The following is a 24,014-nucleotide window of genomic DNA, read 5'->3' on the forward strand; positions in this document are numbered from 1 at the left end:
ATATATATATACATATATATATACATATATACATATATACCATATGTGTGTGTATATATATATATATATATATATATATACACACACATATATACCATATATATATATATATATATATATATATATATATATATACAATATGTGTGTGTGTATATATATATATATATATATACACACACACACACATACATACATACATACATACATACATACATACATACAGCAAGTTCCCTGATGGCTCCTTTCAGCATCAGGAGAACACTCAACAACATTCATTGAAAAAAATATTTATTAATTCTTACAAAATCCATGTACTTTTAATATCCATCTACAAGAAGCCAGATGCAAAAAGACGAGGTTCTTGCTTTTGTGAAGCTATTCTAGAGGAGGAAGACCTTACTAAACATGTAAGCAAATAAATACATACAAGTATGTATAATAACAATTTGTGATAAGTGGTATGAAGAAAGTAAAACATGGTATTGTGGTAGAGAGAAACAGTGAAAGAACTAATTTAATTTAGATGGGATGGGGGGCAGGTGGGAAGAGAAAGAGAAAAGCCCTCTCTAAGGAGGTGACATTTATTTATTTATTTATTTATTTAATTTTTTTTTTTTAGGAGGTGACATTTAAACAGAATGATTATTGGAGTTTGGTAGAAAGGCAGGGAAGAGCAAGTAAATAATCAAGGGCATTCAAGGTCAATATAAATAGATCACACTGAATGAGAGGAGAAGAGGCCAATGACACTGACCAGAGAGACAAAAGGTGTATCTGTTAAGAAAGGCTTAAGAGTCTAAATTTTATCTCAAGGGCAATTGGAAGCTATTTAAGGGTAATAAGCAGAGAATTATGAGATTGGGTTTATAGTTTAAAAAATACAAAAATATAAAATATTTTAATAAGATATAAGATGTCAATACTTAATATTAAATAATATTTAATCATTAAATTAGTTGTTTAATTAATATTATTTAATTAAATATTATTAAATATTTATTTAATATTAATTTAAAAGTATTAAAATGTTTTAATAAAATATTAAAAATATGGGCTGCTGTGCAGAATAACTGGCCTTTATTTGTTCTTCCTTAATAATATTTCAAGTTCTTTTGCGAGGCAGATTTAAAGGAAAAAAAAAAAAATCCTTACAGAGCCATGGGCTGTAATCATTTAATTTGCCAGAATCCAGAAAGATAACTGTTAAAACTTTAGAAGGATGAAGAGAATCATCCAATTTCTGGGTTATAAAATGGTTTGAGGGGAAAAACTGGAGAATATTCTGTAAAGACTAGTAAGAAAAATTTATTCCTGGATTGTCACATGCCACCCTTTCCAGGTGAGAGTTAAACTTACAGAACACTGTTAAGAGTTTAGAGTCAGATGGTATTCAAATCCTGGCTCTGCTAATTTCTAGCTGACTCTCCTGGTGACATCTCCTATTAAAGTCTCATGGGTGTTTAGGTTGCAATAGGTACTAGGCATAGAGGCTGCTAAAGGGACTGTGTCCAGATTTCAGTAGCACTTTGATAAATGACTCAATAAATAAATATATAAGTAATTATGATGAAGGTAGACTAAGCTCCCAAACAGACATGGGCAGGACACTATAATACACTCAACAAGAGCTTAATAGACTTTTTTTGGAGTACACAATCTGTACTATATATGGACACCTTTAATCATGATATAAACAAACCCTACTATTCACTCATACCTCCTTACAACATTAGTGACTTATCTAGGATTTATGTAACTCCAGTTTTTAATGCTCTGCTTTAGGGACTGGGGAACACTACACTGAGTCCAAGATTTGGAGTGGTTCCAACTCCAGTACTTTAAGTTCTTTTGGGTTTGGGTAAACATCTGTCAGGGCTTTTCAACCTCAGCATTATTTGGGCTGGATAATTTTTTGTTGTATGAGCTGTCCTGTGTAGGAGGTTTAACAGTCTCCCTAGCCTCTACCCACTAAATGCCAGTACCACTGTCCCAGCTGTGACAACCAAAAATGTCTCCAGACATTCCCAAAAGTTCTTTGGGGGTGGGGGTGGGGGCAAAATTGCCCTACCCCCTTGAGAATCACTTTTATTCTCTGATTTTCAGGGTCTCATCTGGAACTCATGGAAGCATGGAGATAACATCTCTTTAACATCCTTCAGGGTTGTTATGTGATTCAAATAAGAAAATGAATGTGAAAAAATGAGGGGGAAAAGACCATATAATATATATATATATAAAAGCATTATTATTACTTTGTGAGTCATTACTGTTATTATATACTCTGTGAGTGCTGAACAATCTCAAGGAAAACCATTCACATCTTGTTTATAAAATACATTGTAAGGTTTAGGTTATAGCTATGGCAGTCTAATATACCATTTAGGTGGGTGGGTATTCAATAAATATTTGACTGACTGATTCTAAATCTGGGCCCAATAGCAACTTCATTTACTTTTGTGGCACATTCTCAGGCACACTTTTTCTGAGAATTGCTGAGCAACAACAGTGCCTCCAAACCTAACTCCATTTAAAGGACAGGTCTGGATTAAATAAGAATAGTCACTAATTTTATAGATGGAAATCCGAGTTACAAAAGGTTAACTAACTAGCTAAGGCCACAGGTCAATTAGTCTAGTTAGTGGTAGTCACTTATTAGAACACCAATTCTGACCTCAAGTCCAGTGCTCTATTATTTGTAGCATGAAACTTCTATAGAACTATCTTGTGTCTCTGTTTCTCAACACAAAGTTAGCTTTTTTGCTTTCTGGGGCAACCCAGAAAAATTGATCTAAGGAAACAGAGCTGTCATTTTGAGAGGCTTATAAAGAAATGTAGACCTATTCCTATTAAGAGGAACAGTTAGACATTCTCTACATTTGGGTAAACCAATGTCACATTATCCTAGTGCCCTGTCAAGTCTCTGAAGTCCTTGCCCATTAAACTGTCCAGGAGAAGCTAAATCTATTTGTTACCTATCTCCAGGGTAGTTGTGTCTTGCCATGCTTATGGCATATGATATGTGCTAAAACTGTTACCTGCAGTATTCTTGGCTGTTCTACCTCTACCTGGCTCTAAGGAGGTGAAAATGGACTTCCATAAAGCTCCAAGGTCCAGGCCACATTTTGGCATTAATAACTCATAAAAACTTCAAATGCCATTTTACTATATATTTTCAGTGTCAGAAACAGAACTATTGAGAATAACTCATAAAAATATCACCACTTATTCTACTTCTTTAAAGTATCAGATCACCTTTGACTATTCTGCTTTTGTGTGAACTTTCAAATGTTGAATGTTGTCACAAAGAGTCATCACTCCCAACCATTGACTCAACAGTTTTCTGAATAATTCCCAGGCAACATATGGATTAGAGCCTGCCTTAGCCTTTATAATGATTACCATTTGAAAGTACATAAGACTAGAAATCAGGAAATTTTAGTTCTATCCTTGGTTTTTCCATTATGTTAGCCTTTCTGGTCAGTTTCCTTACTCAAGGGATAGAATAACTCATCTTTTAGAGCCTATTTCATTTAGAAAAGTTTAGGTGCATAGTATCAATGAGAAACAATTGCATACTTGTCTTTTCTAAATGCACTCTGAATAACAGTTCAAGTGCTTTAGGCATTCTAAATTTCAGTAGCTTTAATCCTTAGCAAATGTTTCAGAGCATACTGTTCATATCACTTTCTAGCACTTTCCAATTCACTAATCTTAAGCAATCATCTCCTCTGTGAAGCACCTTGCCAATGCATAAACAGCAAGAGCAAGAACCTTTCCCGTTCTTGGAGCCAGACTGCTGTTGTAGGACTCTGCCATCTTTGGAACTCAGAACAAGTTGTTTAAACTTTGTGAGAATAATACATACACATTAAACTAGGATAATAAAATCTCACAATATTATGAACATCAAATGCAAAAATACACATGAAAGTGACTGGCACATTAATAACATACATAGAAAATAATAAATCTTAATTACTTTCCTCCTAATTCTAATGCTTCACGAAGTGTGATCCAAGGACCACCTGGATCAGAATCATCAGGGACATTTGGCTAAAAATGGAAAGTATGAACCCCACTCCACACCACTGAATCACCTCTCAGGAAGTGGTGCCTCAAAATTTAGATATTTACCAGCTAAGTTGATTAGAATGTGGTGTTAGAACATCAAGGTCAAGGGTTTGGATCCCCACACTGGCCAGCCACACACACAAAAGGTATTTACCAAGCTACACAGGTAATTTTTATGTAAAAATTTCAGAAATTTGAGAACCACAGTTATGAATTATAGAGCTGTGCAACATAGATACATAGTACACAGACTTAAGAATTGAATACTTAACGAGTGAGAGCTTGGAAAAAAAAAAAAGAAAATCCAGTGTCTCTTTGTCTGGGGGGGTGGAGGAGGGGGGAAGGAAAAAAGCCAACATTCAAACAGGAACTAAAGTAAAACATTTGTTTATTATGAAATTCCAAAAAGGGCATGGAGCTAGCCTAGTCTCACTTAAAACTTACACATACCACCACCTAATATTCACAGAACCTTCTGAGCTAACACTGAATTTAATACCAAATCACTCACTGGGTTTTGAAAGAGGCTTCTTTACCTACTGTGAGTAAAATCTCTAAGTCCCAGATGAAGGGGAAATTATATATTTGCTGTAGTTTTATTTTTCTAGATTAGTTGTGAAATACAGGGATTGAACAGAAAGACGGACCTCAAACAGGAAGTGTACTGTTTTGCTGAGACTTTTTAATTCCCTGTATGTGAAGAAATTGTTGCATATAACTTCCAACATGATTATGAAATTAAGATTTGCTCCCAGATGACCGCTCCAGGGTCTGTCCTTAACCATCAACTGCATTTTTGAGATTAGGATTTGGTCTGAGATTCTAAATAGTCCACCAAAACAAACAAAAAAATATGAGGAGGAAGCTGTGGGCAGAAAAGGTATTTTCCCTTTGTTATGGCAGTTCTCCAAATACACAAGGGATCTATACTCATTCTCCAACTGGTAAAACTGTACCTACTGGTTGTGGGCTCTTGGACAAATTAATATATCTGTGTCTCAGCTCTAAAGTTGGGATAAAGTAACCTGTCTCATAGGATTGTTTTTAGAATTATTATCAGGAGTTTCCTGAGGCAACAGCACAGTGGTTAAGAGGGCAAGTTAGTTTCTTCTAAAATAGGGATGACAATAGCCCCCACCTCATGACAGTGTACATTAAAACACTTACTTAAACACAGTGACTAAACAGTAAATCTTCGATAAAGATCCATCATTATTATTCCTTAATCTACTGTTCTCTCTAAATTTGGCATAGGTATAATTCCCCAAATCCTCTGATTTGTCCTCCACCAATTAGCCCACAGCTAAGGCTTCTTTCTAATCTCTGCTGTTCTCAATTTGGGGATTTTCAGGGCTGAGCTAGTGCATCCTAACACCTTTACAAGCAGGGATAGCCTTCACCTATGTTGACTCAGGTGGTCAGTCATTTTCTTCAATTTGATTCCCATCTGTATCATATTTTCTTCGAAATGTTTCAAAGTTTCTGACTTCTACCTCCCTGTTTTGATTATAAAAAATGCTTTTCCTATTATTATATTTCTATAGTAATTTCATTAGGATTTTGGGAAGAAAAAGAGATGAGTTCAAAATGTCACCTTGAAATGGGAGTATAAACATTATATTTTGTTTTTGTCCACCTTATTTTTTCTACATTCTAGTTTCTTAAGAGTAGCAACAATTCTAATCTATAACATAGCACCATGCACCCAGTGGTACTGCTGGAACCATAGTGAAGGAAACTCTTTTCATGAGTAGTTTTTAGAAAGTTTGTGAGCCTTTTACAAGTCGTTCAAATAGCAGGCAAAAAAAAGCCCAGCAGGGCACCTAGTTTCAACCACCCAGCAGCAATCATCCCTAAGAATCTGACACTGAAGAAAACTTATACTTGGAAAGGTACAACTAACTAGGTGAGCTGCATGTTAGGCCATATAATTCTGTCATCGATAACTTTTAAGAGTTATAGTCCACAAGTAGGCCTATATCTCCTATCCCAAAAATCATCAGAGCTATTCCACAGAGAGACTATGAATGCTTAAAGCATAGACAAGTTTCTTATTCTAAAATCAGATAAATCAGTATTAATAAAATTGTCTTCTAAATGTATCTAATTCATTTATAAGCTAGAGTACATCTTCATCTGATATTTACTTTGATCTTTATGATTTCATACACGTAAAATGAGATTTGTGGGAATAAAAAGATACATGTTTATTGTCAGCTGTATATTTCTATGTTGTTCCTACTGAATATGCCTAACTCTATAACTACTACTAGTACATAATAAATAATTTTCCAGATTTTTACCCCATAGCACAAAGAATGGCAGTGGGAGCCAAAAAGATGTGTGTGTGTGTGCATTTACTTAACATACACAGACACAAACTCCTCTTCAAGAAAATTTATTTAGTCTCTTGTCCCTTCCTGAACCATACTTTGTGTGTGTGTGTGTGTCTTCTTCCCTGCCCTCCCCCCGTTTTGTTTGTGTATTTATTTATTTTAGTTCCCACAAATAAGTGAGAACACGTGGTATTTCTCTTTCTGTGCCTGACTTATTTCACTTAATATTGTCTACGTCCATCCATGTTGCTGCGAATGGCAGTATTTCATTCTTTTTTATAGCAGAGTAGAATTCCATTGTGTAGATATACTACATTTTCCGTATTCACTCATTTGATGATGGACATTTGGTTTGGTTCCAACTCTTGACTATTGTAAATTTTCCTGAGCCATATTAAGTATGCAAAGGGATGGCTTGAAAGGTATGTCAAGGTTGTGCAGGGAAAAGGAAGGATATGGCACCCCAAAGGATAGCAAAGGTAAAGGCTAGATTACTTTGACATCTACCCCAACTCAATTCAACAGGTATTTATTAAGTACCCCCTGATCCAGGGGCTTTAGAGATGGGATGGAGGCTCTCCCAGGAATTTAGAGATGGGATGGAGGCTCTGGTTTAAACCAGCTATTGTACAGAGCAAATTTCACAAACGGCTGATGGCACCTAGAAAGAGAATGTAGGAGGTAAGAAAGAGAGGGAAGGAAGGTTAGCAGGTATGGTCGAGAAGGTATGAGGGGATGACACAATTCTGACATGCTTTATGGTCCCTAGCCTGTCAGAAAGACTAGTGACTATAGTAAACAATATTATTGTGTATATTTCAAAATATCTGGAAGAGAGGGTTCTGAATGTTCTTACCACAAAGAAATGATAAATGTTTGAGGTAAGGGATATACTAAATACAATGATTTTATCATTATACAGTGTATATGTGTATTGAAACATCACACTGTACCCTATAAATATGTACCATAATCATGTGTCAATTAAAAACAAACAAAAAAGACTGGTGATTGTTATGGTATCACACACTTCACAAAGTTATCACATATTCCATAATCATCAAAAAATATGGAAGACACAGATATTAGGTTCTTTTTATTTTATCTTTCCAAATTCATTCCTTATGTGAATTGTAATAAACAGTAAATCTTCCTAATCCTCTACTTGGTAAATACTGGTAAATGTAATTGAGAGACAGTCTCCTCTTGTTCTGAGTTTATTAATACTTACCTTGCAAATTAGCTGTTGAATAATATACTGAAAAACATTAAAAAAACCCATAGGACCATGATGCAGGTGACTTTAGTGAAGTCTACAAGTCAAAATAATTTTGGTGAGGTTACTATACTAGGCCCTTACTTAAAAGACCTAGTCTCTCAATAAGAGATAAAAATTAAGATGTTTCCAAGAAAATGATACCTTTTAATTTCTTTCACTACTCATTTACATTAAAGTCGCATAGAAGATCAGAACTAGAAGAGTCTTTAGTTATCAATCTGATGCACATACCCTTTAACCTAGCAATTCCACTTCTAAATATCCTACAGATATACTGGCACATATCTGAACTGTTATATAAACAGAGTTATTTGTCACAGGATTGTATGTAATGGCAAGATATTGAAAATACAACCTAAATCTTCACTGAAGGTCACTGATTAAACAAATTATCATATTTCCATACAATGGAATACTTTGCAGCCATAACAAGGAAGCTCTTTATATACCAACATATAATGATCTCCAAGATATATTATGAAATGAAAAGGATGCACTGTATGCTGTAATTTGTAAATAATTTAAGAAGGGAACAAGTATATACATTGTTTGTATATACTTATACTATCTCTGGGGGAGTGGGACACAAGAAAGTGGTAACTGTGGTCTCCAGGATGGGAACTGGTCAGATGTGGGTAAGAGTAAAAGGAGTATTTTTTCACTGAACATCCTTGTGTACCTTTTGAATTGTGAACCATATAACTATATTTCCTGTTTTAAAAAACTAAATTATGAAGTCCAACTCCTTTATTTTACAGATGGGAAAATGGAGATCCATGTTATTGAATAATGACATTAATACACTCTTTAGTCAACTGAACCCATAACATCTGCTTCTGATGCAAGGCTTTTTGTAACACCAGGCTCACCACTTTCCTCAACCCTCCCATTTCTCCAGATGGTTTGCTGGGAAGCAGCTAAGCAGGAGGGGTTTCTGAGCTTCATATATCCTGTTTTGGTGGCAAATAACATAGAAGCTCCTATTTCTATTGCCCATTCCCACCCCCCTGTACAAAGAAGATAAAGTGTACAACTACATTCTTCACAAAGGCCTTTAGAAAAGCTTTTATTTGCCTGGTTCAAATAGGACAACTCAAATTTGATATGTCAAACAAACAAACTGAAAAGATCTTTTAGTTATGCAATGATAGAAGGGCCTAAGTCCAATGGAGAGTGATCTCCCAGTTACTATACTCCATTTCTCTGATACCTTTTGTTGCTGGCTAAGCCACATCCTGGAATAAGCAATCATAAGATGCACCCTTTCCTACTCCTCTGACTGGATTGTTTTGTAGCCTTGACACATTTCCAGTACATGAACTATGAATGCTTCAGTATGACTTAAGATTTCAGAGTGTTTTATAGATACAATGATATAATGGAGAAAGCACTGCACTAGGCATCAAGCGCTTTGAGCTCTTGAGCCAAGTTTGCCATGTATTAGGCAAATCACCCAAACCCAATAAGAACTATTTTCTTCATTTTCCACAGATATAAAAATACCTACCCTGCCAATCTCACAGGGTTGTAAGGATCACATAAAATATGTCAAATGCTTTCTAATTCGAAGATATAGTAAGTATGAAATATTAATCTCTTGCTTGCTCGTTACATGAGAAAATTAATCTCTAAGAGGAGACATCCAATTTACACATAGGGCTCATCCTTATGTCACTTAAAGTATACAGCCTTTTATAGTTTGATTTAAAGAACATTAGCTAGTCAAATATATATACATTGGCAAAGCATTGCTTCAACTACTATCTTGTTAAAATCAAAGGCAAAGGTCTTCCTTGTTCAAACTTTATGTTATATAGAATTTCAACTGTCGGGCCGGCCCGGTGGCGCACTGGAGAGTGCACCGCTTGGGAGCATGGCGGCGCTCCCGCCGAGGGTTCGGATCCCATGTGGAGACCGGTTCCCGCTTACTGGCTTAGCGCAGTGTGGGCGTGACACTGAGGGTTGCGATCCTGTTGCCGGTCCCCGGTACGGGCGCGACACCGAGGGTTGCGATTCCGTTACCGGTCAGTAAAAAAGACAAAAAGGGAAAAAAAAAAAAAAAGAATTTCAACTGTCTATATTACAACACTGTCGGTTTGCCTATGAATACCAGGAATTAATATAGTGTAAGGCAGAAATTAGAAAACATTTGAACTGTTCTTTTATTTGCAGGAAAGAGCAATTAAGTATATTACACAAAATAATAGGAACTTATGTCCCATCAAAACATTAATTAATAAAGGACAATTTAATGAAAATGCAGTAAAAGAATGTAAATGAAAATGAGAGAAGTTGTTCAATACCTCAGATAGTCTGAATGGTGTGGTGGATAAAGTACTGAGCTAGGAATTGGAACACTTAAAGTTTCTAGATCTGGCTCTTGGGGCTTATTAGCTGTGTGACCCTGAGGTACTCAGTCTAGTCATTCATCCATTCATTCATTTTTCAATATTTACTGCATACCTATTGATGAAGCCCTACCTGTGATGAAGCCCTAGCCTCAAGAAGCCCAAACTGGTGGAAGAAAGAAACATGTAAATAATACAGTACGAAATGTACTAAGACACAGACTATACATAGAATTGTGTGGGAGCTGACAGAAAGCCAACAGAAAAGGTAGGAGAGAGGAATGAGGGTCTTTGGGTACATAATTACAGCATTCCTTTGCCTTTCATTTCATAAATTGAATGACTACATTCTAGGTGTGCTAAACTGCTTCAAAATTATATAAACACTCATCATAGTTCTACAATAACTCTACTATCTAGGGAAAGACTCAACCTGGCTTTAACATGCCATTGGTTGCTAGAGTTTTGCTCTCTTTATGTATTCCCTCCAAATAATTTCTCATATTTATTTTTGAGATGCAGGCTTCCATCTCATTATGCTGTATTGCATAATGTCCTCAGTCTACAAAAGCAGGTTGTATAAAAAAGCCTAGAGTCATTGTGTAAAGGAAAAGAGGTAGGGTGGACCCTTCTCAACCCTTTCCTTCTCTGCAGGGCTTTGCATTCCTAAGGATGGGCCCCTCCTCTGCTTAGGGATGTTACCTAAATCATGAAATGATATTTCTCAAAGCAATGGAACTTCAAAAGCATTTCCTTCCCATTCTCTAATATAAGATTTCTTTTGGCATAAACTGCTCATTGTAACGAATTAAGTATTAGACTTTTTTTTTTTTGTCTTTTTTTTTTTCATGACCGGCAACGGATCGCAACCCTCAGTGTCGCGCCCGTACCGGACCGGGACCGGCTACGGGATCGCAACCCTCGGTGTTGCTCCCGCACCTCGCTCAGCCAGTGAGCGGCAGGTCTGTATGTGGGATCCGAACCCTCGGCGGGAGCGCCGCCGCACTTCCCAAGCGGCGCACTGTAGCAGTGCACCACCGGGCCGGCCCCAAGTATTAGACTTTTAATGACTTGTCATACTCAGTCACAAAACTACAGAGAACTTCTTAGTTTTTAAAATGTCTTTGTTATGCTAAGAGCAGCATATGGGAGTACATGCACCGGCAACTTCCCACCTTCCTCCCTCCCTCTTCTCCAGTCATGACTGCCTTGCCAACTTTAAATGGTAGTTATCTGGGTGCTACCTGGTCACTGACTTATCTGACATCTTTTACTAGTTGAACTCATCTTGTCACTGCAAATGCTTTGCTTTGCTAGTGATGCTTATGTCATCTTTTTCTCTCTTGTAGCACTTCTGGTTGAGAAGGCACAAAGAGGAATCAACAGTAGAGCCAAGTTGGAAACAAGGGAGAAAAATAGACAAAATCAGAGACTCCTGAGTACTGTATAAACTGTTACTTTCAGAGCCGTCATTTCATTTTATTTCCATTCAGTGTAGAACCTTGTTTTTCTCAATTCAAAATTGAGATTATAATCCAAGTGAAATCTGTATTGAAATTTTAAAGAGATTAGTACCAGTGCTCTAAGTAGTGTTTACCATGCCTTCTCTCATTCAATCCTCGCAACAACCCCATGTTCTAAGGACGATTATCAAAATGAATTGGCTACTGACATGGAATGGGGCTGGGGAAACTTTAACTTTTTTAATTCATACATTGCTAAGCCATTTGAATTTTTTCACATCAATCATGTGGATTTTTTTTACATTTATTTAAAATAAAAAATTCCATTTCCTAATGATCTAAGTATAAAATTGTCACCTTGGCCTTCAAGGTATTTTACAAATATGGACCCTGGATTCCTTTTCAATTTTATTTTATCTTATTTATTTTATTTTTTTAAGATGACTGGTAAGGGGATCTTAACCCTTGACTTGGTGTTGTCAGCACCATGCTCTCCAGAGTGAGCTGACCGGCCATCCCCATGTAGGGATCCGAACCCGTGGCCTTGGTGTTATCAACACCACACTCTCCCAAGTGAGCCATGGGCCGACCCCCTCCTTTACAATTTTAATCTACTACTTCCTTGTGTGTACTGTTGTCTTATATGCTTAGCAAGCTATCCCACAGAACTCTCTTAACCACCTGAACTGACAACATACTTACTAGGCTATTATGCAATATGTCAGGGCAACCCTTCTGTCCCCCCTCAGTGAAGCTGTGTGCTTATCAAGGGTGTCAGTCGTGGTTGTTCACAAACAATTTATGCCAGTTGTTCTTATTATTGTAAATATATAATTTATATTATGTAAAACAATGACATCAACGAGAAAAGAAAATGATAACAGAACTAACATTAATTGAGTACTAACTAACAGAATTGTTCTAAGTGCTTTACATGAATTAACTCACACAATCTTCACAAGAACCGTAGGAAATGAATACTATCATTTCTCCATTTTACAAAGGAAGAAACTGAGCAACTTGCACAAGGCCTACACAACAAATAAGTGGCAAAGCACTTTGATGCTAGAGCTTAAGAACTTAATTACTATACTACATAGCCTATCGAGTAGTTGTCTCTGTGAAAACCCAGTTGAATGCTTCCAGAAAGACTGGAAAAAGGCCACACATATAACACACAAACTTGCTGTCAGGTGTGGGAGAGGCAACTGTAAAGGCTGGGGGTAAATTTCATAAACACTTAGAAAGATTCTGCACTCTAAGACTCCTTTGCAGGTGACTTAAGAATTCATTCCATGTTAAAGATACCATATATGATGGTTAGTAAACCAGGGGTTAGTAAACCCTTTCTGTAAAGGGCCAAATAGTAAACGTCTTAGGTGTTGTGGGCCACGCCACTTCTGTTGCAACTACTCAACTCTGCCTTGTAGGGTGAAAGTAGCCATAGACACTGTGTTCCAATAAAACTTTATTCATAAAAACAGGCAAAGGCTGGGATAAGACTTGGCCTGCAAGATGTAGTCTGTTAATCCTTGAAACCCACATTCCAAGAAAAGGCTGAGGCCTTATGTAAAAGAATGGCAAAAGAATGCTTATGTTTTCAGCTTAAATAAAATGTTAACATATGCATATAACAAATATCTGTATTTTTCCCTACTTTAATTTACTTTTTCAGTTAACTAACTAATGGCCCAAAAAGTCTGCTTTCAGTGACTGAGTGAAGAGAACACAATACCAATCACCCCAAACCTATATTCAATCCATATACCTAACACCACACCTATGATATAACCTGTATTCTTCTGTGGAGGACAAAATTACAACAAGTTTATCTCAATTGGCTTATTTTTAGTCTGGTCTTTTGGGGCCTTGGGCAGAAACTTAGTCCAAAAAAATGGCCTCCTATTTTTTACTTTTATTTTAAAATTTTTATTTAACAATCATAACTTTAAACTATTAATTTTAAAATACATTCACCATTACTGATTAGTATGGGAGTACTTGTATATAAAAATTGTCATCTCTCTTGCAAAACTGTTGATAATTTGAAAGGAATTGTTAAAATTGCTGCTTCCCAGTCAACCTTCAAAGAGTCAATACATTTTATGAATATATCTAAAAGCTGTGTACTTAAGCAAAACAAATAAACAAAAAATACTTAATTCAAATTTGAGGTTAAGACTGTGCCTTACTTACCTTTGTATCCCCAACAATACTCAGTAGATGTCTAGGTCTAATCCACTCCTTTTACAAAGTATTTAGGGACCCTGACCCAAGCTCAGTGAGTTAGAACAAGAGCTGGGACAGGATTCCTAGTCTGATACGACCAATCTGTAGATAATCTAATTCAGGAAGACAGTGGGGGGGGTGTTTGGCTTTTCTTTTTCTTTTTCCGAGGAAACATGCTGAGACACGGCGGCTTCTTAAGTGCATTAAATCCTGCAGTTCAAAGCCTGAAAGGCCGAGGAAGACTCACCACCATCTTTCCCTTCCTCATAATGCCAATGAGAATTAGCAGCTGTGTTCCCACAATGGTAATCTGGGTATGCGTGTTTGTAGTGTCCAATCACCAAAAAGGCTACTGATTTTAGGATTCCTGAATATCTAAGAAGGCTACTTAAACACTCTGGATAAAAACACCTCCACAAAAGAAAGCAAGATAAGAACTCAAACGTTCTCTTGGCATTTTTTTAAAAGCACTACTCAGATGTTTCCGTGCGGGAATGACAGTGACCAATACTGAGGACAGGGGTTAGGAAGGGCTATGGTAATTATTCAGTTCATTTTTTTTTCTCCCTGAGAGGTAGCCAAGTTCACATTCTAAACAGAGCTACTACAACAGGTTTCCAGTACTAGTGCTTAGATTCCAGTTGCATCATTGCTACTGTCAGCCTTAACTGCTTTAACCATCTTAATCTGTAAAATAAACACAAGAAGTGAACCAATAGACCTATCCTCAGTTAAACAAGAATAATTTACTTAAAAAATTATAGTTACATATAATATTTCTAGCTATCCAATTCCTCTTCACCCTCTCCCCTAGAGCTTTAGATAATAGTACAATCAACTTCAATTAACAAAAGAGACTAAGCAACCCACACAGTTCACAGCCAGTACAGCATTTTTATCTTTGTGTAAGCTACCTATAAAAGGTGAAAGAGCCATCTCTGGGCTCTCTGGGTCACACGGGAAAAAAATCCTAAGATTGTAAACCAAAAAACAAGGGAACAAGGATGAATTCCATTATTCGATGTAATAAAGAATTAATAGGTACCCATTATGGGCAAGAAGGCTTACCATTTAGTAGTATGCAAACTACAATAGGAACAGGAAACGTGCCAAGAGGTGCAAAGTTCTCTGAGAGGGAGCTACCAATCACTTTAATTTCATGCTAACAGATGAAAACATTCAGGTAAGGGACACCTGTAGAACCAACCTGATTGAAAGGGTAAACGCTGACTAAAAAGAACTCCATTGAGATATGTGGAAATGGACGCTACACTGAGACACTGCCTGCTTACCCACACCTTGGCTAAGCCAGGCCTACCCCAAGAGATTATTCCAAGAATGACAGCAGATTAACCAAAGAAATACTTATGTAAGATACAGAGAGGGTGGAAACTTGGAGACAGAGGAGTCGGCAACAATTGATGGTGATTTAGGACTGTCGTGGGAAGACTCAGCAAAACCCAGGCCAACGCTGGGCTGGGGATTTTCTGCCTCTAAAGTTTCCTCCTTTCCATCACCCACCCCCAGAATATCCAAGCTCTTCTGCGCCTCACTTGCATAGAATAGAGGTGGACTCTAGAAAGGGAACTTTCCCCAAGGTGTATGCCAGTCTAGCAATCACCATTCACATAGAGTTAAGGGCTGGTACGGTTCTTGTTCACCCACCAGCTCACTAAGTCCTGAATCAAAGGACGAGGAATCCAGTCCCAGACTGCCCTTTCCCGTGTGTGACGTCGGACTAGTCACCCAAGTGCTTAATTCCTTCGTTTCCCTCTCTGTAAATTCTGGGCTTATGAAAAGACCAGATTTAATTCGATAACTCTGAGGTCTAATAGCTTCTTGACCAGCCGGCACATGAAAGCAATGGCCAAATGGCCCGTTGCATAAACGGGGAAACTGAGTCACCGAGCACATTGCCCCAAGGACATTCCAACTATGTCACCGTAGGGGCCGGTCCGAAGCTCAGGTCTCCAGCCTTCCAGTCCCAGGCTCTTCTGCGGAGCTGAGAAGAGCGGCGAGTAGGGTCCTTGTCCCGGAGGCGAAGGGACGGTGCTCATGCCAGGGTTGCGAAAGGGGACGGGGGAGGCCTTACCTTCTCAGGTCAAGTCCCGCCACCGAAGTCTTCCTGTCAGAATCTTAGCCCGTCAGCCCCCCACGAGCCCTAAGAAGCTCCCTCCACTTCTGCCCGCTCGACGTGTCCAAGACTGCCACCGAGGCCGCGGATTCCCACCGCTGCCCGGCCCCCCCTGCCTCGCCGACCAACCCTCCCACAGGACTCCAGAGCTCCGCCCACTCTGCGGCTGGAGAGGGCACGTCACCCGGCGCCATTGCCCGCGCTTACATTTTATTTGCCTTTGTCCCGCCTTCTTAGTCTCCTCTCGGCCAAGTAACGCTGCGAAAGTTCGTCCTGCCGGAAAGCAGCACTCCGCCGCGGCATTTTACGACGCCAGTGGTGACAGTACCTAGGGACATCTGGTTTCTTTCCCAGCACCCGGCGAAAACCAACGCAATGTTCGGTGCGGGGGACGAGGACGACACCGACTTCCTCTCGCCCAGCGGCGGGTGAGTGACAGAGAAGCGTGGGCTGAGAGAGACTGGCGGATGGTTGGAGGGGGGTCTCTTCGGCTTCTTCCCAACTTCCGGGTCCAGACCCTTACCACTTTCCGGTGTTCCACGTGTCTTAAATCTGGGCAGAGCGCGCAACTGTGCTGAGTCTGTCGATCTTGGTTCTGGACCCGGCATCTCCTTTTCTGGCCACAGTTTCCCCGGTGAAAATAGGGGTGATTGCCGGTGACAGTGCTTGCCTCAGAGTTTTTGCAGAAGTCAGCTGGGGCCGATATGAGACTCTCTTCTCCGTGGACAAGACGGTGACTTTAGAACCAGGCCCCGGTGGGTCAGCGCCAGCATCCTTAAAGTCCCAGCTCGGATGTCACCTTTTTCGTGCTTTTCCTTCTCCCACAGACCCAGGCAGAATAAATTGCTTTCTCTTCCTTATTCCTGCAGCTAGGCGTGTTTGCCTCTATCGTTACCCACCTTATGTTGCTCATCTCTCTCTAGCGTTCAGCACCGTACTTTGCACAGAATGAGTGCTCAGGAAGTGCCCGTTGAATGAATAATAGCTGCGAAATTGTACTTTGTTAACTCTAAAGCTTAAAACCAATATAAGAGACTGCGGTCGTTATACTCTGTCCACAAATATTATAGGTACCATTCTGGGGTAGAAGTCTTCAAAGAGAGACAGACTTTTTGTCTCTTTCAGTAATCAGTTTAGCCTTTTCCCATGTGTTGGTAGACAGCTTGACTCCCTCCAAACTTGTGAGCTTTCAAGCTCTGATCCTTGCAGAGCCTTTCTTTGAACATCTGCTTAACAACTATTGTGCATGCTGAAGAATGTACTGAAAAATGACATATACCCTTCATTCTACTAAAGGCTAAGAGGTGAGGTTATCCGATCATAATAAAGTTCAATGAAATCTGAAAAAATAAATGCTAAGAGGTTACAAAGATTATTAAGCTGCTGTGCCTGCCCTCAAGTTGCTTCCAGATCTAGTGGAGTGGTCAATACATGGATGACCATAAAATGACACTAGCTCTCTTTTGGTCTTAAATAGGATCTTTTGACTTACCCTGACTAGCTCTATATTACCTATCCTTAAGTCTTCTTTTAGCTCTCGCCACCTTGTTTTGCCCTTACCCCCACTTTAAATAGCTTGCATCCACTTAGTTCCATTTTGAGTTCTTTCAGTTGCTCAGTTATTTTAGAGTTAAGCTGTACTTTGGTTCCTTTCTTCCCTATTCTACCCAAAACATGCACTAAAATCTCTACACAGCCTAGCCTTCCTGCTGTGTTTGACGGTATCGCCAGCCTTTTGAGTTAATGTTTCTTCATACAAACCTGTTTTGTGTAGAGCTATATATTAGGCCAATTAAACATTTTCAAGGTATACTTTACTTATTTATTTATTTAGGTGACTGGCAGGTACAGGGAGCGAACCCTCGATCTTGGTGTTATCAGTACCACTTCAAGACTCAAAGTGTACTTTAAATTTACATTCTTCACTATGTGAAAGTATTTGGAGGAAGTCTGTAAAGGAATGGTTCTTTTGGGTTTTTTTTTTTTTTTTTTTGGCAGCTGTCCAGTTCAGGGATCTGAACCCATGACCTTAGTGTTACAAGGCTGTGCTCTAACCACCTGAGCCAACCACCCAGCCCTTGTGAAAGAATATCGTCTCCGAACTTTCATGCAACAAGCTGTTGACTGAAAGTTACAAGGTAGATAATGACAGTTGTGCTTCTTTCCAGTTTCCTGTCCTGAGATAAGTTCATGGTGGCTCAGCTATTCTGCTTTCCTGAGCAAGCTTATCAAGGACCTGAGACACCTTAATTTTAGTCATGCGACTGTGCTTCTAAATATAGACAACAGCTAATTTGATGATAAAAGACTTAGCCAAAGAAAGTTACACAGATAATTTATTTTTGTTCCCAGCAATAACCAGGAAAACAGAATCAAATTTAAGACTGAGAATGTAGAAAGTTTCACCAATCATCTCTGAATTAGTTATTCCTTCTTTGGTTTTCTCTAGGGAAGTCGAACACATAACAGTGAACACTGCAACTGCTTTTCGGTTCCTCTTTTATTACTACCTTACTGTAACTATACTTGCTTAAGTTTCAAATTTCTTGACTCAAACATATGACTTAATTCCATTTAGGAAATTCAAGCCTAATAGAAGTGAGAGTACTAGTACTTAGGATGGCTGTCTAGATGACTGATAATCTGCCATCCTTCTGAGCCTCTTAAAGTACATGGTTAACCTAGAAGTAATAATTAGGAGACTTGCTTTATTATTTTTTATTTTTTGGTCTTACTGCTTTCCCCACCATTGTGAATTTGAAATGAAGAAACCTATGAATGCCTGCTAAGTGGGTGGTACTTGGCTTCAGCTAATATGGATAAGAATAAGGCACATTTTCTGCCCCTAACAAACTTCCATTTTAGTAGTAGACTGAAATCAATCCAGTAGTAATAATAACAAAGCATTTTTAAGGGGCCAGTAATTCATATGCTTGTTTTAGATTATATAAAATGTAGGCAAACTAGCATAGTAATGATAGCATAGTAATGATAATTCAACAGTGTAGAGGTGGAAAAAAGATAAATCTAGAACTGATCATCAGAAAGCATTTTAAGTCCTGTAAGATATGGAAAAGCCTACATTCTGATGTTGATTCTGCCCCCATTAGGTGTGACTTTGGACAAGTCACTTCCATCCTTGTCCCTCTCAACCCCAATCTAATAAATAATGGTGTTTGTCCTAGATGATCTTTGGGACCTTTCCCAGTTTCATAGTTTTTTGTTTATACTAATGTCAGTTTACAGTTGCAGGTCAGTTTGTGCACCAAATTAAGCATGCTTTCTCCCTTGCAGGGGTATCTGAGTTGAATTGGCATTTTGAGGCGACAGGATGTGTTCACAAGTATGTAAAACATATGTAGTGTGTTTACTCAGTGCGAGACACTATACTAAGGAATATTTATACATTATTATATTTAATCCTCCCTACTACTCTGAGATAGTTTTAACTGTTCTACCCATTTTACAAATGGGAAAGGCTCAGAAAGATAAGTTGCCCAAGGTCACACGGAAAGTAGTAGAGCCTGGATTTGAAATCAGGCAGGCAGATTTCACCAGATCTGCCCATGTGCCATTATTATTATAGATGTACATGGTCGATGCCGCAGTTCATGAAAAAGTATTTTACCAACAAAAAGAATCCTCATTTATTAAAATATATTGATACAATATAAATGCATGTGTTTTTAATTTTGATGAGAAAAAAATAAGGGCCAGCCCTTGGCTCACTCGGGAGAGTGTGGTGCTGAGAAAAAATATATAACACTGAGGTGAAGTAAGGACTTTGGCAACTAAGTGAATTGGTTAATTTATTTTTAAAACAATTAATGCTGTAATGGCTTTCCCATGAATTATAAACAGAGACTCAAATCCAGAATTATCAAGCCCATTCTTACTAACATAGGGAGATTGGGTACATTTGAGAATAACTTAGAAGTGGAAAAATGTAATAATTTACAAGAAGGTTATCCCCCTGAGTCTGTATAGAGTCCAGTAAAAAAAATATTAGTAGAAAATGGAATTAATCTGAAAGATAATTAGGTTGACTTGGCTTTTGGATTGATTTTGCAATTATCAGTTGGCTAACCTTTATGACATCTTTGGAAACACAGTTTACTTATGACACTTTTATCTTTCCTTTGGAAAAGGACATACCTGCAGAATTAAAACAGGCAACCCAATACTCATAGTTTATTGAAGCTAACAAGGACATTCTTTTCTTATCATAGCTATTATGTCTTAACTGGACTCTAAGCTTTATAATAGCATAGCTATTATATCTTAACTGGACTCTAAGCTTTATGAATTTTTCACTATGTTAAAAGCATTTCCCAAGTTGCCCAGAATCTTATTCTCTTAGAGAATCTGCCCAGATTGTCCTAGCTAAAAGGAGAAATCTTGGTCTCTTCTAAATTCCATTAGCATTCGTTGATGTCTTATTTAGGCCAGCCCTGCTCTCTCTCTCAAGTATTACATTTGCGATCTCATTTAAACCTCTTAGTTTTTTACAGTAAGCATTTTTGGCCCCATTTACAGGAAACCGAAAGGAAACTTATAGTAAACTACTTTGAGAAAACAAGGTAGTAATTTCAGATTATATTAAATTTATTTTGCAAAATGCTAGTATGTATTTATGTATACAAAAAAATCATTTTTAAAAAAAGCCAAAAAGTTGTTGGGAAGTTTCATTGTTTACTTCACCTAAACTGAGGACGCTTTTGGAGAAGAAGAATTCAGACCTAGACTAGATTTTTTTTTTTTTTTTTGACCAGTAACAGGATCGCAACCCTCGGTTCAGTGTCATCGGCACCACGCTCAGCCAGTGAGCATACCGGCCATCCCTATACAGGGTCTGAACCCGCAGACTCAGCACTACCAGCGCCAAACTCTCCCAAGTGAGCCACGGGGCCGGCCCTAGACTAGATTTTGAGTTCATTTATTGAGCCTATTATATACCAGGCCCTGGGGAAAATATACATTCAAGTAGTGATTATAATAAATAACCAATTACCATGTTATATGATAAATGATTGAATTGTATTAATCTCAATGGAGTACAACTCCATACAACAGCTGCCCCTGTTAAATACCTCATATTACAGTTCGCAATGATATAGTACTTAATGGCTGATTCCCTAGTTAGATTATATGCTCCTTGAAAATGGAATTCAATTTTGCTTACCAATGTATACCTACCACTTAGCACAGTGTCTGACACATGTTTCTTGAATGAATGAAATATAGAGGACTGTGGGAGTCCCTAGGAAGACCATCTAACCTAGACTTTGAGATTAGAGGTAGCTTCCAGGGGAGGGGAGGAACAGGAAGGTTTCAGGCATAGGGAACAGCATGTCCAAAGGCTGGAGATGCAAAAGATCTTACCTTATTTGAGAAACTAAAAGTTCGTTAGGATGCCTGTAGAGTACTGTTGAAGATGGGAAATGATGATATACAAAGCTGGGGAAGTAAGGAGAGGTAAGATCTTGAAGGGCCTTGTAAAGCTGTCTTGCAGAGTTTGGATTTTTCTCTTGATAGTATTGAGGAGTCATTGGGGGGTTTAAGGAGGAGAGAGACTTAGTCAAATTTGGTTTTTAGAAAGATCACTGTGGATGTGATAGAATAGATAAGCAGACAAAACCAAGGCAGGGACATGAATCAGGAGGTTGTTATAATAATTCAAGCTAGAAAGATGTGATAGTAGCCTGAACTAGGGAAGTGACAGTGAGGATGGGGAGAATTGAATGGGTGTGGGAAATATTTAGGAAGTAAAATCAAATGGACTTGGGGAATGGGTGTGACCACCAGGAGGGAAAAAGTCAAGGATGATGCCCAGATTTGGGTTTTTGTTGTGGATGTTTGCAGAAAAGAGTTAACAAAGATGGCTTGAGACTGTTATCCTTAGAAATCTCTGCTTACAGGTTGACACTTGGCTGGCATCTGGGAATTTGATTAGTAAACAGTTCCCCACACTGATATAAAGCTTTCCATAAAGGACAAGGGTGGCTTGCTGTGCCTACATTGTTTGTACAAACAGTATGGTTCATACTGAACACCTCATTTCCTTCTAGGAGTCAGGAATTTTGGTACATGCTCAGCAGAGGGTGTCTGTGTGACTAGTCTCCAAAAATCCTTGGGCACTAAGTCTCTGATTAGCTTCCCTGATAGACCACACTTCACATATGTTGTTACAACTTCTTGCTGGAGGAATAAAGCAGTCCTGTGTCATTCCACTGGGAGAGAACTCTTAGAAGCTTGCACCTGGTTTCCTCTGGACATTGCCCCAATCACCTTTTACGTTTGCTGCTTTTGCTGTGTAACCCTTTGTTGTAATAGATCTTAGCCATGAGTACAACTATATGCTGAGTCCTGTGAGTGCTTCTAGGGAATCATTGAACCTGGCGGTGGTCTTGGAGCACAAGAGGAAGAACTGGTTTGCTGGACAGTGGGGATTGGAGGGTATGAGTTCTGGTCTGGACATGTTGCATTTGTGTTACCTGTGGGATATCTGTGTTGTGTGGCACTCAGGAGCAAGTTCTGGGCTGGGGATACAGATTTGAGCATCATCAGCATTTGGTAGCATTTGATACCAAGGTAAATAAATGAGATTGCCAAAGGAGAGAGAATTTGAAACCTTGGGGACATTTAAATATTGGGCAAAGGATGAAGAGCCCAAGGAATTAAATGAGAAGCCAGAGAGATGGGAAGAAAACAAGAGAGGGATCCCTTTAGCATTTATTTACCTGTCCCTCCTCCTTCTCCCTCAGCTACTCCCACAGAAGTCAAGGGAAGAGTTTGTTTGAAGAAGAACAAATTAGTGAAAAAGGTGGCTTGATAGCAAATAAGATAAGGACTGATAAGCTGGGTTTAGTAACAAAGAGGTTATTGGTGACTTTAGCAAGAACAGTTTCAGTGTAATGGTGGGGGCATAAGATTACTTGCAAGGAATAACAACAGAATTGTCCTTCCTCTTAGACGAAATGTCGGCAGGAATCATGTTTGATGGGTAAATTTGTAGTACAGTTTCATTTCAATTGAAAAAACTAGTACAGAGCAGGAAGGGGAGTAATCAGTAGGTGTGACTGGAAGCTATGATTTGCTAAAAGCAAGAATTTACACTTTGAAGAAACCATAGACAGTATCTGGACTAATCACCTCAATTTATAGTTGGGGAAACAGAGATCTAGAGAGAAGAAATGCCTTGACCAAAGTCCTGTGGATGGGTAGGGTCTGCTAATGATATCAAGATCAGAAATACAATCTTGATTTCAAAGACTCTTAACTGCTACTTCCAGTTTTGAATGGTGGGATATATAGTCAAGGAGGTATTTATTCAAGGTTGGAGGTGAGCAGCTCTTATTATGATTCCAGCTTGGGATATGTCAAATGAAATTTCATTTTTGTTTTCTACTTAACAGTGCCAGATTGGCCTCTCTTTTTGGACTGGATCAGACACCTACTGGCCATGGAAATGAATTCTTCCAGTACACAGCTCCAAAGCAACCTAAGAAAGGCCAAGGAACAGCAGCAACAGGTAAGTTAAGGGGCATTAGAATTGTGCCTTAACAGGTTAGTTGGAAAGTGACATGCCAGGTCATCTATCTTTGACTGGTCTGGTTAAGCTCACCACCAGTGGTGGATGCCTCTCTAAGCTCTGGGATCCTGAATTCCAGCAGCAGGATAGTGTGCCCTTTGTTGGAAACTGATGGAGAAGGTCTCAGGCAAGTTCTTCTGCCTCATGTGGACACTGCTCTCCAAAACTCTGCCAAAGGCACTCGAAGTCCAGCGGCGGGTGAGTGACAGAGAAGCGTGGGCCAGAGAACATAAATGAGAATTAGAAAATCTCAGAAGTATATGACAGGGCTCAGGCAAGAATTAGAAATGTAAGAAAAATTATTTCAGAAATGAAGAATAAACTAGAGGGAACACAGAAATGTATAAACACAACAGATTTCTGCTTAAGATAAATAGAAGATTAAAGGGAGGAATTTTAAAAAATAAAAGATAAAAATAAATTAAGAGATAAAAAGAATTCAAGAATTTGTATAATACTGATTTCAGAGAGGGAGGAATGCTGAACCAACGTGAAGATCCCCATGATAGTGGGTATCTGACACACTTATCTTTCTGGCAAATCATCAAACAACCTTCACTGTC

The 24,014-nt window shown here is 38.6% G+C and overlaps 2 protein-coding genes across 2 annotated transcripts in view; one reads left to right on the plus strand and one right to left on the minus strand.

Moving 5' to 3' along the window:
* Window positions 1-15,927, minus strand: part of SLC31A1 (solute carrier family 31 (copper transporter), member 1) — a 31,520-nt gene extending 15,593 nt beyond the window's left edge. Inside the window, exon 1 of the mRNA XM_008568750.1 lies at window positions 15,819-15,927. The gene's annotated coding sequence lies outside the window, so the exon portion shown is untranslated. The remainder of the gene's footprint in view (window positions 1-15,818) is intronic.
* Window positions 15,928-16,131: 204 nt separating this feature from the next.
* Window positions 16,132-24,014, plus strand: part of FKBP15 (FK506 binding protein 15, 133kDa) — a 69,422-nt gene continuing 61,539 nt past the window's right edge. Inside the window, exons 1-2 of the mRNA XM_008568751.1 lie at window positions 16,132-16,288; window positions 23,276-23,391. Of these exons, the coding sequence (XP_008566973.1) occupies window positions 16,236-16,288; window positions 23,276-23,391 (169 nt within the window). The 5' untranslated portion in view covers window positions 16,132-16,235. The remainder of the gene's footprint in view (window positions 16,289-23,275; window positions 23,392-24,014) is intronic.

Source organism: Galeopterus variegatus, unplaced genomic scaffold (assembly GCF_000696425.1).
Source record: "Galeopterus variegatus unplaced genomic scaffold, G_variegatus-3.0.2 Scaffold437, whole genome shotgun sequence".
In the NCBI taxonomy this organism is placed as follows: domain Eukaryota; kingdom Metazoa; phylum Chordata; class Mammalia; order Dermoptera; family Cynocephalidae; genus Galeopterus; species Galeopterus variegatus.